The 16,984-nt window shown below is 30.8% G+C and overlaps 1 protein-coding gene across 1 annotated transcript; it reads left to right on the plus strand.

Moving 5' to 3' along the window:
- Positions 1–7,797: 7,797 nt before the first annotated feature.
- On the plus strand, positions 7,798–9,185 carry LOC115964024 (snakin-2-like). The gene is made up of 4 exons (XM_031083309.1): positions 7,798–7,922; positions 8,027–8,074; positions 8,193–8,235; positions 8,787–9,185. The coding sequence occupies exons 1-4, from the start codon at positions 7,866–7,868 to the stop codon at positions 8,969–8,971; spliced, it is 333 nt and encodes a 110-aa protein (XP_030939169.1). The 5' UTR covers positions 7,798–7,865; the 3' UTR covers positions 8,972–9,185.
- Positions 9,186–16,984: the final 7,799 nt, after the last annotated feature.

Genomic DNA, 16,984 nt, shown 5'->3' on the forward strand with positions numbered 1-16,984 from the left:
GAGGGGGGTTGGGTTTGAAGGGGTTTCTTTTGCTTCTCAAAAAAAAAAAAAAAAAAAAAAAAAACCTACTGCTTCAAAAACTAAAAAGAAGCGGCTTTTTGGGTGGCTGCTGCTCTAGAATGCAACTATTACTATTTATGATTATCTTCAGCAAATGTGACAACAAGTGTTATGACCAATCTGGATGGAGGGGGGGAGTAGAAAGGAGCAGTAGAAACTGGCCATTGGAGTGGATATAGTGTTCATATTGTTACCCTCTTTATTAACAAACTAAAATAAATAAAATTTAGACCTAAATTCATATTAGTCTTCTTTTAAAAAAAAACACAGTAAACAAACAATAATAACAAAACTTTAGTCTCAAATTTCTTGAGTGATCCTTACCAAATTAGTAAGGTCTTTTTTTTTTTTTTTTTTTTGTGGTAAAAAAAATGGTTAGAGGGGGGTAACTTGTATGGCTTTCCTACCTAGGCATGACCATATTAGCACCCTACCCGCTCTTGGGAGAGACTTCATACTCCCATTCTATGAGAAACTCACTTATTATCATTTAGACCATTTGGGATGAAGATGAGATATAAGGAGCACCAAAACACAGCTAGTTGTTGAGGTTCGAACCCAAGTCCTGAGACTTGTTGGCTTGGTATCTAACCAACTAGGCAACCTGAATGTTGGCAATTAGTAACGTCGTTTATTATATACAAAGCCACTCTTTGTTACTCTCTTAATTAATATGTCCTTAATTTTTTACTTCTACTATTTTATTATTTATCATTCTCTTATCTCAATTTGAATCAATTCACCTTCTTTTTTCTTTTTTTACACTTTCATAAGTTGCTCTTTTTCGAACATGACCAAACCATCTCTTGCACGACTTTCCTTCATTTCTCATTTCATTAATATGTTGCTTCTTAGCACTCCAACATTTAGTGCCATAGAGCATACTTGGTTTAATAGTATGTAGTCTTATAAAATTTTTCCTTTTAACTTAGTAGGTATTTTACAACCACACAATACTCCTAATGCACTTCTCCACTTCATCTACACTACTCTTCTCCTATAATTCACATTCTCTTTAATCTCTAGATTTTTAAGAATTATTCATCAAAGATTCAAAAGATCTCCCTCTTTAGTATCTTTTAATTTATCAAGTCTTGCTACCTCTTCATCTTTGTTTCAAGTTTTTTACCAAACTTGCATTTCATGTATTCTTTTAGTAGTCACATGGGTAGTAGGGACTAGAAACCAAATTGACTGTAACTCTAAAATGACGTTTTTGCCAAAGTAAAGCAATCATTTTCTAGTGGAAATAACACCCTAAATTAAAATAAAGCAGTGGTCATTAAGTAAATACCAAAGGTTAAAATTTGCACATGTCTATTAAAAAAAATGATTTGAGTTTTTTCTATTTTGAATTGTGCTAGGTCTAAATCCAATTACTTTGGTTAAATTATTTATAACTGTATACATACATTGCAAATACAGTGATGTTGAACCTTTTAATTAATTAATATTTCTTAACTTTTTTGTTACCACTCCCTTTTATTAATCCATACAAGAGGTCAATTTCGAGTTGCTATACAAGTTAATTAGGGAAGTCATTTCACTGTAATTAGGACCTAAAAAAGAACCAAATCATGCTATGTAGGATTTGAACCTACCAGGGCCAGCCCTAGGCCTAGGCCAATTAGGCCATTTCTTAGGCCCCTACTAGAGAAAGGCCCCAAATTTGGGGGAATTTTTTTTTTTTTAATAAATACTTTTGGGAGACATTAAAAAAAAATTTAGTTAAATTTTTTTTTTTCACTATTAAGAAATCCCAAAGAATTAGGTAATGCTAAAGATAGAGAAAAGACCCTAATTTAAATAAATATGTCTTACCTCGACCCTTGGCCCTTACACCCCACAAACACTTATACTTCTGAAATGATCACTGCGCCAAGGGTGCATAGTGGTCTACATAACTTTATAATTTGATGTGACAATAAATATGACAGGTAGACTTTAACAAACTATTGAATGGATTTTTGAATGAATTTTTGTGATTAGTGAAATATCTTTATAATTTCTATGTTGTAAATTTTATAATATCTCTAACATTTTTGTAAGCCTCATGTCATTGAGGTTGTTACAATATCAGTTTGTAGTAAAATTTATTGTAACTTCATCATTTTCTCAAAAAAAAATCATATTAAAAAGTAAAAAAATGAATTTTTTTTAAATTATTATATAAAATACTAGTTAAATATTATTTAAATGATAACATAAGGCCTTTTCGCGTTGGATCTCCACAATGTTTGGGCCGGCCCAGGAACCTACGCCATCGGGTTCAAATCCTAATAAGAATAATTAAGCAATTTGGAAAAATAGTACCCGAAACTGGGTTGCGTCTTGCTCTTGCCTGAGACTAGGCTGCTCGAAACTTGGTTGTTTCTTAAGTCAATCAACTCCTTTGCTAAGATGTCCACAAACTTGGGCCCAATGAAATGTTTCACACTTCCATTGTTTTTTAAAGGAGAGGGTATATCAGAGGGCCTAAACCTACCCCTTTCTTGCGTTTCAACCGTCCATCAAATTTACCAAGAGTCTTAATGCTCAATTAATTGGTATCTTTTAGAATTTTCAATGTTACGGTTTAAATCACCCTCCTTCGACACTGGAATCATAAAAAGATAATATAACTATATATATATATATATATATATGTGTGTGTGTGTGTGTGTCTGTATGTATATATAAAGTCTGTTTGGATTGAGCTTTTTTTATTGAAACTGAAAACATTGTAGCAAAATAATTTTTAAATGTGTGAATAGTACCGTGGAACCCATTTTTAATGAAAAAATTACTGAAAAGTGAAATTTGTGAGACCCATAAACAGTACACGAGTATACTATTCATAGGAAAAGTCAACGTTAACAGCTAAAAAAAAGAAGAAGAAGAAGGATGTGTTTACTACGTGCAACTATAACGTGGATCCCATGCCCAAAAAGCAAACGTTGAAACGCAGTAAAGACCGAAACCAAACAGGTACATAATGTCCATCAAATTCACATCCTTCAAAGAATCACAGCAAGCTGCACCATACACCCAAAATTGATATTATGGGTCTGTTTGTTACAGTGGTTTAAACAATATTATATATATTTTCATAAACTTTTTTACCTATACATATTTTTAAAAAATACAAATAATGTTACTATAAATTTCTTACCAGGTTCTATATAACTTTAATTTTTTTTTTTTTTTTTTTTTGGGAGGTACAACATAGAAATTTTTTTAAGGTAAAAACAGAGTACAGACAATAATCCAACCAGTCTGCCACAGTTTTAAACAGCAGATCAGTAGAATTAAAAGAGAAAACAATAAGGTTTGCACTGCTTTAGTTACTCCTCTGTGTAACGCATAACCTTTGATACTCGCTCAAAAATCATTTTTGAAAGCTGCTGGACTTTGTCAAAGTAGAACTTATTACGTACATTCCATGTTGCCCATGATATTGTTGCCCATCGTTCAAGCTCCAACTGTGGAAGCTTTTCCTCCAGCATTCGAAATAGAAGGAAGAACTCACCTGCATAATTCAGGCACTTCTGAATTTTTCCTCGACACAAAGCCCAAACATTCCTGGCAAAGGGGCACTCCCGCAGGAGATGTCCAATAGATTCCGGTGAGTTGCAGCACAATTAACATCTGAACAAGAAAAGCGTAGAATTGAAAAGAGTAGAATTGAAGGAAAAATAAAAAGTAAAAAGGCAGATGCATGTGGCGAGTTGTGGCTTAAAATTATGGTATTTTATGTGTCAATAGCATTATTCTCCCTAAAAGATGAGGTCAACGTTATTTTGTAAGGAAAATAATAAATGTATTACAAGTTTTATTATATAAAGTTTATTTGATTGGTGGGTTTTAACCATCTTATAATTGAATATTTAAATTGTCTCTCTATAATTGAGGACACATTCTCATAGTAATGCATCCTCCATTTAATTAAACCAATTAAAACACGCAAGCATGGATTATTGAAGAGCTTGTGCAAGACATTTGTACTCTCTATCCTTTTCTTTTTCTGTTTGTTTTCTTTGGGTTCGAAGAGAAGCTAAATGCTGCCGCTCATGCCCTTGCCAAATGACACTCTCTTGTAATCTTACGGGCACTGTTTCTTTTGGTGTATGCTCCCAAGTCCCAAGTCCCAATCTGTCTTTAATGTTTTCTTAGGGATTGCGCTGTGTAAATTTTGTTTTTTTTCAGTAAAATCCTTATTGAAGCCAAAAAAAAAAAAAAGTGTAATAATAATAATAATAATAATAAATCTAAGATAAGGTACTACCATATTTTCATTTAAATTAAAAAAAAAAAAAGTAATGTTCGTGGACATGTAAATTTATCCATGGCGCATGCATTGCATGCAATCCATTACTACTACGTATGGGATAGTGTTATCAAAATGGAAAAAACCAACGTATAGGGCAGAATAGTGACCCATGACATGGGCCATGAATCCCACTAAATAACAAAGGGGACTACTAGAGCCAATGGAGATATATATGACGCACATAATTCCCAAAAACCGAATCTTGCTCTTACCAAAAATAAACAGTGAGGCCAAAAAAATATCTCAAGTAATCCATCCGATTCCAACTCTCATATATATTTTTATTATGGTTTTTGAAAGAAGAGAGAATGGGGGCCAGTTGGGTTGGAAGAAAAAGATGATGAGCTGGTCTCCAATATTTTGCTAGTCCCCATATATAGGTAGCAAGGCCAGCTGTAAGGCTGATCACTCGATCTGATATGCGTTTAAAATGGACATGCTTGACACTTGACAGTAACCCGAGGCTATGGACAGATACCATTCCTAGTGAGTGAGTGAGTTAGTGAACAAACCCTGACGGGTCACGACAACTCATCTCTGCCAGCTCGCTTATCCATTTATATCATTCTTTTGCTTTTTTGCTTGCTTTTTTTTTTTTTTTGTCGTGACCTGTAGGGTGGTGCCGGTGAGAGTTGGTAAATATTTTTATCATTTTTACTACTGCAAATTGCAATAAGTACTGTGATATGACAATTGACACGTACAGATTTTAAAACTGTTGGTGTCATTCATGCAACTTGCATAGGAATGGCAGTGGCAGTAGATATATAAGTTTGAGTAGTTCTGGTGACACAACTATTGGCACAATTTTGTGCACAACTCGTTCACATGGCGAGTTGTGGTTGGTGAAGGGGTGATGGTGGGTCACCCCTCCACCAATCACAATTCGCCACGTGGACGAGTTGTGCACAAAGTTGTGCCAATAATTGTGTCACCAGAATTTTCCTATAAGTTTACACTGATGTCTTTTTTTTCTTTTTTTTTTTTGAGAAACAATTTTTTTTATAGAATTTTATTAATGTATGTCCATTAATTTTCATTTTTGAAAAAATTTTTTTTGAAAATTAAAAAAATAATGACAACTTTTTCAATTTTTAAAAAATATTTTTAAAAATAGAAAATTTAATGTATGCTCTTAGGACATACATTAACCAAACCCTTTTTATATACTAAAATAAACATAAGTTTTTACACAAACTAACATGAATATAGCATTTTCTATATTTTTTAATCTTTTTTGAAAACAACTTTACTATTAGGGTTTGTTCAGTTGTATTGTTTAAATAACAATTTTTTACAATATTTTTTTATCCATACATATTTCTATAACATTTAAACAACATTATTAATATCAGTTTTCCATGAATAATAGAAGGATTACATTTTTTTACCACTTATTTTTTTATAATTATCTTATATAATGATTAATCGGTATCTGTCACTTTCATTATAATTCATATAATGCCATGACAAAGTTGTACCAAAATTTTTTTTTTCTTGTCTTCTAAGGTATTAGTATGCAGTACGTACAGGCTGTACAGTACGTAATGAACATCCAGCTATGTGGAGTAAAAGCACCGTTTTGACTCGTGTACGAGTATGACCAAGGTCCTAGGTCCAAGGGCAACAAGCCGTTCCCATAAGGTTAAGATGTCTCATGGGTCATGACCAGAAAATAATAAATAATTAGAGTACTATTTATTATTCAAAGAACAACCTAGAGATTATATATTATACAATTAATTCACCAACTCTACAATTATTTTTTGCTTGTCCTTTAATTTATATACTTCGTTCCTGGCAGCTCATACTCCAAGTGGCTCTATTTTGAAATCTTAGATTAATACAATAAACCGAGCATTCCACAAAAGATTTTTTTTCTAGTTTCAAAAAAAAAAAAAAAGATTTTTTTTCTTAAAATATTAGGATTTTGGGCTGACAAGATTGGTGAATTTTAGAAAAAGTGTTTTTCTAATCCCCAATATGACTTTTTTATTTTCTATGTTCTTTCAATCTTTCTCCTGTGCAAATCAAGCTTTGCTTGCAAGTTGCAAGCACTATTTTTTATTTTTGGTAAGTAGCTTAATAGCAAAAATAAGAATATAATCCATTAAAATTAGTATAAATATTCTCTAATAAAGAAAACACATTATGTTTAAGATAATATATTCGAAAAAACTCGGTATAATTTAGTAGCTCTACAATATCTTCAAAGAGAATAGACATATTTCAAAAGCATGAAGCCTATTTAGCAATCAAAGCCCATTTTTCTTCCCTGGCTAACTACCATTTTAACTCTTTTGGTTGCCTCAATTATATGATCAAGATTTGGTCAAACTTCCAATCGAATAATCATTTGAGAGTGCCAAAATGTGGCCAATTAAATACAGGTGGGCGCAGTCTCAATTATGTTTTGGTGTTGATAACTCTAATCCATCAACTCACTCGGCCCAAAAAATAAAATCTATCTAAAAAAACCAGTAAGACTTTTAAAATTTACATTTATCTAAATAAATCATAACAAAGACATATCTATAATATTAATAAATCATGTATACCCTTCAAGAGACTTGCAATCATATCTCAATTAAAATTTAATATATTACTGTAGGAGTGTGGCTTGTTGATAAAAGTTCTCATATTACTTTATATGATAAATAAGTTGAGTAATAACTTCATTAAGAGATTTTAATGATACACATGATATTGCATATTACTGTCATAATACATATATATGAGGTCAATGAACCTATACTAGAGACCAATTTTTTATTTTTTTAAAACTGATAATATATAACAATCTAATTATAAAAATATGCTACATACTAGGGGGAAAAATAATAGTATAAAGTATAAACAAGATGCATTGTCACTCGTCACGTGTATTTTATGACCTTTTATGAAGATAAAACGTGCGCTTTGTAAAGAACATTGGTTAGTACTTAGCGCCACCACATCATGATGGCAGCGGATCTGAACCCAAACACAGCAAAACCAATAATCTTGATTAGCACCACGTTTACCGACTCTTTAAATTTATTCACACATAAATTACCTGGTTGATACTTTGATAGAACTACTCAACTAGTTGGCAATGCCCAAAGTTCGAGGAGTCCCCACATATACATGTCGGCCTAATCCTAATCCACAAACGAAAATTGATCACAGAAAATTACACAATTTTTCTCACAACTTCTTGCACAACAAAAAATATCAACTTTAATTTGATGAATTTTTTATTTTTTTTACATCATTTACAACTCGATATGTTGCGACAAAAATTACGTAAAAAGTTGCGGTAAAATGATGCAAAATGATGTAATTTTGTTTGGTCTAGCATTTTACCAAAACAAAAAGGTGTGAACTCTGACCATTTTAGTAAAATCGCCACTGATGAATCGCCTATAAAGAACACGCAATGCCAGCTTTCTGAGCAAGTAGCACTAAGTAACTACACACTTTCAGCTAGCCTTTGGTACTTGCAAGAGAGTCTAGAATGATGGCATTACGTGTGCTCTTTTTCTTGGGGGCTTTACTCTTCTGCTTTACAATGGTGCAGTCTGGTTTCTTGTTTGCTCTTCACAAATGATCATATTGTTACATGTTGTTGTTTTCAACTGATACTTATCTTTGATCTTCAAAACTTCATGCATGTAGGTTTCATCTGATATCAAGATTGAAGAAGAGCTACCCCTTCCTAGCCAGGTAGTACAAAAGATCCATTTACTTTCCTTTTTTTTTTTTTTTTTCTTAAAGCTGTTTATTACTTTTCTCATTTTCTTATTCCACACATGTCTCATTTGGCAATATTTTCTTTTTCCAGCTTATTGTGAAAGATGGAAACAGAAGGCTCATGCAGGAAATTGGTGGGTTTATAATTTATTTTCATAATTCTTCCAAGTTCCAACACCACCAAACCCCAAACAAAAGTGATTGCAATATCCTAACCCTTATTTGTTGAAAAAATAATCAAAGTTTATGTTCTAACTTGTCACAGTTTTTGTATAAAATAGAACTATAGTTAAAAATAGAAAGAAAAAAAAAACACGTATTTGCATATTGTACTTTGTAAGTAGTGGTGTACAAAGTGGAGAATGTAACTTTGGTTAAAAAAAAATTAGACACTTTTCTTAGGATTCTTGTTTCATTTGGGGTGAAAAATTGGAGAAAAGGTTGTCAGTATTTTGGTCTTCTTAAAAATGAAGAAGTTTAACTCCTTAGCAATAAGCCATTTTTGCATATTACTGATTTCTCAGCAAAATCATTTCTGAGCTTCACAATACTTTGTTAGTCAGTATTTTGGTTTTGTAATAAATAAATTTACGGTTTTTGGGTTCTTATTTGTCTTCGTTGGGTCAGATATGTACCTCAAATTTATTAATAATTTTTTGTTTTTGTTTTTGTTTTTTGGGTTTAGATTGTGGAGGTTTGTGCAAGCAGAGGTGTAGTCTTCACTCGAGGCCGAACTTGTGCAACAGGGCATGTGGCACGTGCTGTGTGAGGTGCAAGTGTGTGCCACCTGGTACTGCAGGGAACAGAGAGCTCTGTGGAACATGCTACACTGATATGACCACCCATGGAAACAAGACCAAATGTCCATAGACCCAATGGACTTGGTTTACTTTTAGCTTTAAATTTAGGTCCATCTCGAACGGTTTGGCTATGTATGTGTCTATCAAGCTTATGTTAAGTGTGTGATCAATGTCTAAAAATCTAAATTGCTGTTTATGTTTCTATGGCCATACTAGGCTCTTACTTCTTGTATTATTGTGTCATATTAAATGCAAGGAATTTCTAGAAATCTAGTTGTAACTTGTATGGGACTCGTTAATTTAAATACAAAAATAAAGGCACTAGTTGTGAAAAGAATTTAGCAGAAAAAAAAATTTGCCTAGGTCAAAAGTGTCTGTTTAGTCCGTATCAAAAATAATTCTAGAGACAAACGAGAAATTTCATAATTGACGAGTTATTAGCAGCAGCTAAAATAGAAAAAACTTATTTAACTCAATAATTTTGAAATTTTTGGGTCTATAGTGTTAGACCTTGTTCTATATCAAAGGTCACGCTTGCTATTGACCCTTGGTTGTTTTACCCGCAAAAAAAAAAAAAAAAAAAAAAAAAGTCATGTTAAACGACATGCTTTCATAGCTAATTAACAAGTTATTCCTTGAAAGACCATGGCAATTGATTTTAAATGGATAAAGTATCAACATCCTTCATTACTACAACTAATACTTGATAATTAACAAGCCATCCTTGGAAAGACAATGGCCATTAATTTTAGCTTTTATCGTGTAAGTACTTAAAATTTTATTTTCTTGAGTACACTTTTAGCATATTTTTAACTAAAATTTTAAGTAAATAAATTAAATAATTAAGTTAATTTTAAACCGGTACTAAATTAAATTAGGGTTTAATTTTTTTTAAATTACAAGTATAATTTAGCACACTTTTAACAAAAAAAAAAAAAATTATTTGGAAAAAAAAAAAGTTAAAGTTAATTCAAACTGAAACTGACTATTGAACTTTGAGAAACGTATTACTTTTTATTTTTATTTTTTCAGTTAATGTTGATTTTGTGTTTTTGCGGAACCGGTACCAAGGCTCTCGCTTTAATGGGGTTTATATGGAATGAGATCTTTGATGCAGCCGAGTAAACTATATAAGATTTTAGAAGTAATTTAACCTTATTATTATATCAGAATTTCATGTTTACAGGCCTTCCAGTGTTTGTCAAATGTTTTTGGAATGACTATGGTACTAGTATCTACAATTATATAAATCATGACTAATGTGAATGCCTCTTTACAAGTGATGAAGTTATCTAACCTTTATACCTAAATCCATATAAGCCTCTTTGTACATTTCTTAAAAAATAAATGTGAAAAAAAAATAAATAAATAAATAAAATAAATAAAAAAACCTATCAAAATGAATAAATAAACCTAACAAACAATTAAACAATAACAACAAAGATATAATTTCAAAAAATTTTAGGTCAGTAATAGATTCTCAAAATATTAGTTAGATCGGTTAGACGGTTATATATATTATTATTATTTTTAATTATTTTATTATATTCAAAGTTACTCTATTATTTTCTTAACTGATATGTCATTTCTTCTTCTACTTATATTAGTTTTTTTTTTTTTTTTTTAAATCTTTTTTCATTCCCTTTGCTCAATTTGAATCAACTTACTCTTTTTTATTGCTGTATAAGGTTCTCTTCTCTAAACATGACTAAATAATCTCTAGCAACTGTTTTTCATTAAGGAAAATATTAAAGGCACTACAAGTTTTACAACATAAAATTTACAAATTAATATAACAATGAATGTGTTTGGTGGATTTCAACTATCTCATAATTGAATATTTGAATTGCCTCTCTTTATGATTGATGTACTGACACATTAATTTTTAAACTCATTGTAGTAAAACTTGTAATATATGTAACACAATTACACTACTCTTAATAAGTATTCTACGATCGCACAATACTCCTTAATACACTTCTCCACCTCATCTACCATGCTCTTATCCTATGATTTACATTTTCTATAATATCTTTCGAGTCTTAACCTATGATACCTATCATATGTTTTCTCGTCAATAAAAACCAGATAAAGATATTCACACATCTCTCATTGTTAGCTTTTATGGTCTGAATAGCCTAATGAACATTGGCTTAATAAAAAAAGAGCTTAACAATATAGAGAGACGGAAATTGCTACCTTGTTCTAGGAAACCACTTGCCCCTATATTGGACCTCCACTGTTAGCTAGGCAATGGCGGAGCTATGTTATGGCCCAAGGGGGCCACGCCCCCCCCAAATTTTTTAAAATTTTTTAGGAAGAAAACTTACGAGCTTAACAATTTCTTGTCTCAAATCTGTGTCTTGGGAAAATATTAGGGGTAGGAAACTTATTTCTTCTTTTCCCTGACTTGTTTTCTGAAGTCTTTTAGTGCTTCACAGATTTTTAAGTCCAAAAATACTTTACTATTTGCTCTAATCCTAGAGGACCACATGTGTATGGTTTTAAAACTATACATTTTAAAAGAAAAAGGTGATCTCAGTTACTCCCAGCTAGGTGCCTGGCATATTGGCTTTCATTCTCTTGTTCTATTATTCATTATTTTTTTTTTTTAATAAAAGTGCTACACTCACTATATTTTCACTGTAAATTATAGTTAATAAGTTGATATTGATTCTAATTTTTTAATTAGTTCTAATTTAAATTCACAATTGAAATTAATTTTTTGCCCACCAATAACAACCAATAATAATTTGTTACTTAAGATTTATGATGAAAATATTATGGACAAAGCATTTTTTTATATTAAAATGGTGAATGATAATATACTATATTAATATATCATAAAAATATAATATATTATTATAAATTTGACAAAAATATATGATTGGTTATTCACTTATTTGATTATATGTTTTTTTTATGCATTCAATGACAAAAAGATTATTGTATATAGAAAAATATCGTGTCCATAATATTTTAACAATATTTTCACAATAAATTTTAGGTGATGGGTTGTTATTTGTTGTTATTGGTGGGTAAAAGGATAATTTTAGTGATGGTCTTAGATTAAAATTAGTAACAACTTACCGCCTAAAATTTATTGTGAATATAACATTTTTCATTATACATAATATAAATATAGTATATACTTGTTAAAAATTTATGATCTCATTTTAAACTTGGTCCTCCAAAAGAAAAATTCTTGGCTCCGCCACTGTAGCTAGGTAGTAATCCTTGGAGGCAGTAGTCACTCAACTATCAGCTCTTCGAGACTCTAGATATGGGAGGCAAAAGGACATTTCGCATCGAAAGCAAAGTACTACAGTGGAAGAAGAGGGTCAATTCTTTGATCTCATTTTTTTCTAGGAAAGAGTAGCAAGTAATAGTTTTCACAATCGCCTACAATAATGAAGCACATTAAGTTAATATCGTAATGTTTATCACATTACGACGAACCAAATGTCTCTTTTAATTTAGCGGCACATCTTTTTTTTTTTTTTTTTTTTCCTATTCCTAATCAGCACCCTCTCTTTGGATGGCCATTGGTTAGTAATTCCGAAGCTTCTATCCACTTATCCACCCATAAATTTCTCGATTTAGATAAAGACGAGTGGCCCAAAAAATTATAACTATAAGAATTTTTTTTTTTTTTTTTTTTTTTTGGGTAGAAAAAATGATTATCATAAACAGAAACTAACTAAAGCCAACAGCAGATGTTTGAGGATAACTCCTCTCATAATACACACCCATATTGTCATAAAATGAAAGCATAGAAATGTCCATAGGCATACTATAAAAAATAACAAGGCATTTGTGCATTTGTTTGCTTCATGATAGCAGTGATTCATCTTCATTTATGATTTGTTTGGATTGAGGGAGAGTAGAGTAGAGTCAAGTAGATTTAGCACAAAATTAACTTATTTTTAACTAACTCTACTCTACTTCCCTCCACTCCCCCTCCTTCCCCCCTCTATCCAAACAGACCATTAAGGAATTTGATTGACGAGAGTCTTACTATTCATAATGGGAGAGGCATGGTGTAAGTTGCAATTATACTCGTTAGAAATCCAATCAAACAGTACTTGCATCAATTTCAATCTCCACTGCTAGAATGTTGAGATCAATGCATAAGGTTAGTCCATTCCTTAAAGCCCAGAGTTCTGCCTCTTCACTCAAGGACAGCCCAATGTTACGGCAAAAACCTTGATCCACTGCCCTTTGGAGTCTCAGAATAAGGCCCCCTCCACTAGCATGACCTAGTCCAATGTTACGGTAAAAACCTTTGATCCACTGCCCTTTGGAGTCTCAGAAAAAGCCCCCTCCACTAGCTTGACCTAGGTTGCCCAACGACGGCCCAAAAAAAATATATAACTGTAGATGTATTTTAACGGTACATGAGGCCAAGTTTGAAACAAAGGCAAATTGAAACCATAAAGAAAGCCCAACCCAAGAGTACTTTTGAGTGGCCTTTCAAAGCTAATCTGATCTGCGGTATGGGCCTAAAACAATAATGAACAACAAAGCGAAAACAAAGAAATCAGTTGTCAAACACACTCGGCGTTTATGAAGTCTCTCATATACAACAATATTATCAATAATATTGTCTTTCTAAAAATTATATATAGTGAACAGTAAAATAAACTCTTTTACTATTCATCAGAGGACAGCAAGATTGTCAGTATGTACTGTTTGGAGTAAATCATCCCCCATAAGGAACAGCCAGAGTAAGAGTCATACTCTTATCTGGGAATCAAAGTAGCTTTAGTAACTTTAGCATGGAATCAATGCAAATCAGTAGCTTTAACAGGAGATTTTTTATGTGTGGACTCAACAATTTTGGACCTTATGCCAACAGAGTTAGTCCTCACCTATGTCTGGAGTAGAGCTTCATCGTGTCCAAATGATATAAATAAATATATATATATATATATATATATAAATAATCAAGAATCTCTCATACAATGAATCATGAGTTAAATCAAAATCTTCAAATTATTAAGGGGGAAAAAATGTAATTTGATTGGTATCAAAATTTATTATTATTTTTCCGAATAATAATCAATGGAAATAATCTATTCCAAGGTTTAGATTTAATACCTATGAAAAGGTATGCATGATTTAAAATTTTATTTCACCCAACGGAGAGGATTGTCCCTCCTCCCGGCCATTTGCTTTTACTCCCTTGGAATTTGAATAATGGACATGCACGCAAACGTTATAAACTAAAAATAAAATAAAATGAAAATTATTTTTGTTTAGAAATAATTTATTTAACTTTTTGTTAAAAAAATTTTGCCGAAAATATATTTGTATTTTGAAAAAGTGAAAAAAAAATAAAGAAGTTTAATTTTAATAAACTGTAGTTAAAATTAAAAAAAACACAAAACTAGCTTATAAATCAGTCTCAAACGTACATAATCTAAGTTTTTATTACCTGCCAAAAAATATATGAATCTTTACAATAATCAGGGATACTTCTCTTGTATGCAGTGCAAATACAACATATATCCTCTTTATTGACCTACATAAACAAGGTTATGCACTGATCAAAACTTAAACTTTCAGAACTGGTGCAAGGAAAGCCATAGCCACCCACTAAGCAAACCCAATTATGTATTCAAATCTAATTTTGTATTCCTACCAACCACAAATGCTTGCTTCTAACCTTCTGACAATAAGGTTTTTATATGAACTCGGAGTTTCAGAGAGCTTGGTCACATGTTGCGCCAAGCACATTTATTATTTTATCAAACATTCATCCTCTTAAGCAAAAATATATTAATATTAATAAATAGTCAGCAAGTAATGGCTGATGCGCGTGTGTGTATATATATATATATATATATAGTCTTTTCTTTTGAGAAAATATATATATAGTGATTGAAAGTGTGTTATGGACTCTTTATTATTATGAGTCTGGTTGTCGTGTAAGAGCATATATTAATTATCCATTTTAAAAAAAAAAAAAACTTAAGAAAAATTGAAAAAGTTGTTCAAAAAACATTAGTCACTCTTTCATTTTCTCATAGGTTTTTTTTTTTTAAATAATTTACTAATATATACTCCAAAGACAAACATTAATCAAATCATATTATTATATCTTATTACGCATGAATTATGCAAGACCAATTTAATTTTTAGAAGCACTCTTTCTTTATTGTTTTCTTATTTTCTATAAACACGTTCTACAACTACTTGGAATGGCAGTTAGACTTGGAACTTAATTATTAGAACCAACATTTTGATGTTTCTCTATGTTGAATGGCAGTCAGAAACTCTGAATTTTTTAACCTTTGGACCTTAACAGTATAGATTTTAAAAGGAAGAGATATATTATACATAGTGTGAAAAGAGAGATCGCATATACTGGAATCATATGTACTAAGTTCCTTTCTCAGTTAATGATGGTTTGGTGGAATGGTTCATCAAAAAAAAAAAAGATAGTTCGGTAGAATGGTCCCTTTTATTCAAGTTTCAACAGTTGTCTCACTATTTTATGCCAAGATTCAGAGGGTATAACCACGTGTTATGTTGAATTATTGTTTTAGTCTTGCTGCTTATACACGTTGCAGTACTGTTGTCAGTATCACATCATTGACTAAATTCGTTCTCTTTTGTTCCATGTTTATAGATTTTAGTCCATATTCCTCTTGCACTTTGCATTCTTCTTCTCCCTCACACACACCAACAACAAGATAATTCAAAAAAAAAAAAAAAATCAAAGTTTCTCTCAACATTGTTTAAGTCTTGCTGCTTATACACGTTGCAGTGTTGTCAGTATGACATCAATGACTAAATTCGTTCTCTTTTGTTCCTTGTTTATAGATTTTAGTCCATATTCCTCTTGCACTTTGCGGTCTTCTTCGCTCTCACACACACCAACTACAAGATAATTCATTAAAAAAAAATAAAAATAAAAGTTTCTCTCTAAAGGAATTTGAGAGAACCTTAGATTTTATTTTTATTTTTATGAATTATCTTGCTGTTGGTGTGTATATATATATATATATATATATATATATATATACACACACACCAACAACAAGATAATTCATAAAAAAAAAAATTAAATTAAATTAATTCAAAGTTTCTCTCTAAAGGAATATGAGAGAAACTTTGATTTTATTTTTATTTTTATTTTTATGAATTATTTTGTTGTTGGTGTGTGTGAGAGAGAATATATATATATAATTTTTTTTTTAATTTTAATCATTGAATTTTATGTTCTTTATATTCTTAATATGCATATCAAATTTTGTTCAAATGATATTATTTACTATTTGATCAATAAATTTATTTTTTATATTCAGTTTTAAATCATAAAAACTTGAAATTTTAACATTTGCTTAATGACATAGCAATTGATTTTTGATCTTCTCGAAATTTTACAAGTATAAAAATATAATAAGAACATGTAATCTAACGTATAGATTTTCAAAATAAGATTATCAAAAAAAATATATATATTTTCAAAATTTACACTTAGGGTCCGTTTGGATACAGCTGAAAACTGAAAAATACTGTAGCAAAATAATTTTTAAATGTGTGAATCGTACCGTGGGACCCATTTTTAATGAAAAAGTTGCTGAAAAGTGAAATTTGTGGGTCCGTGAACAGTACACGATGTGTTCTGATTGGCTAAAAAAAGTTTGAAAAGTCAAAATTTGTGGTTACTGTTCATTGAACAGTACATGAATAGTAACCGCATGTCTGAAAACGCGTGAAAAAAAAAAAAAAAAAAAAAGGGAAAAAACGCAAACGCGCTAATTTTCAGCGCAATCCAAACGCAGCTTCAACATAAAAATAATAAAATATATGAAGAGTTTGAATTTGGAGAGAAATTTTGTTCATAGAAAAATTCCTTAGAGTTGAAGGTGGTTTTAAGATGCTAGTTAAAGATTTCAAACCCAGAATCTCATATATATTTAGGAATCATTAAACTTACCCCTTAGGTTTATCATATGTTTTAATTTCTTCTCAAAAAAAAAAAAAAGTTTGTCATATGTTTTCTTAATATAAAAATTGTTTGGTAATAGTAAACTATTATAAAGTTGGTCATTAAAAAAAAGTACCATGAATT

The sequence above is a fragment of the Quercus lobata genome, chromosome 10 (genome assembly GCF_001633185.2).
Source record: "Quercus lobata isolate SW786 chromosome 10, ValleyOak3.0 Primary Assembly, whole genome shotgun sequence".
NCBI lineage: Eukaryota > Viridiplantae > Streptophyta > Magnoliopsida > Fagales > Fagaceae > Quercus > Quercus lobata.

Bases quoted from the DNA above. Each gene is read 5' to 3' on its own strand.
- LOC115964024 (XM_031083309.1), top strand. From the start codon at position 7,866: ATGATGGCATTACGTGTGCTCTTTTTCTTGGGGGCTTTACTCTTCTGC. The intron at 7,923-8,026 runs GTGCAGTCTGGT...TCATGCATGTAG, and splicing joins TACTCTTCTGCTTTACAATG to GTTTCATCTGATATCAAGAT. The intron at 8,236-8,786 runs GTGGGTTTATAA...TTTTGGGTTTAG, and splicing joins AAGGCTCATGCAGGAAATTG to ATTGTGGAGGTTTGTGCAAG.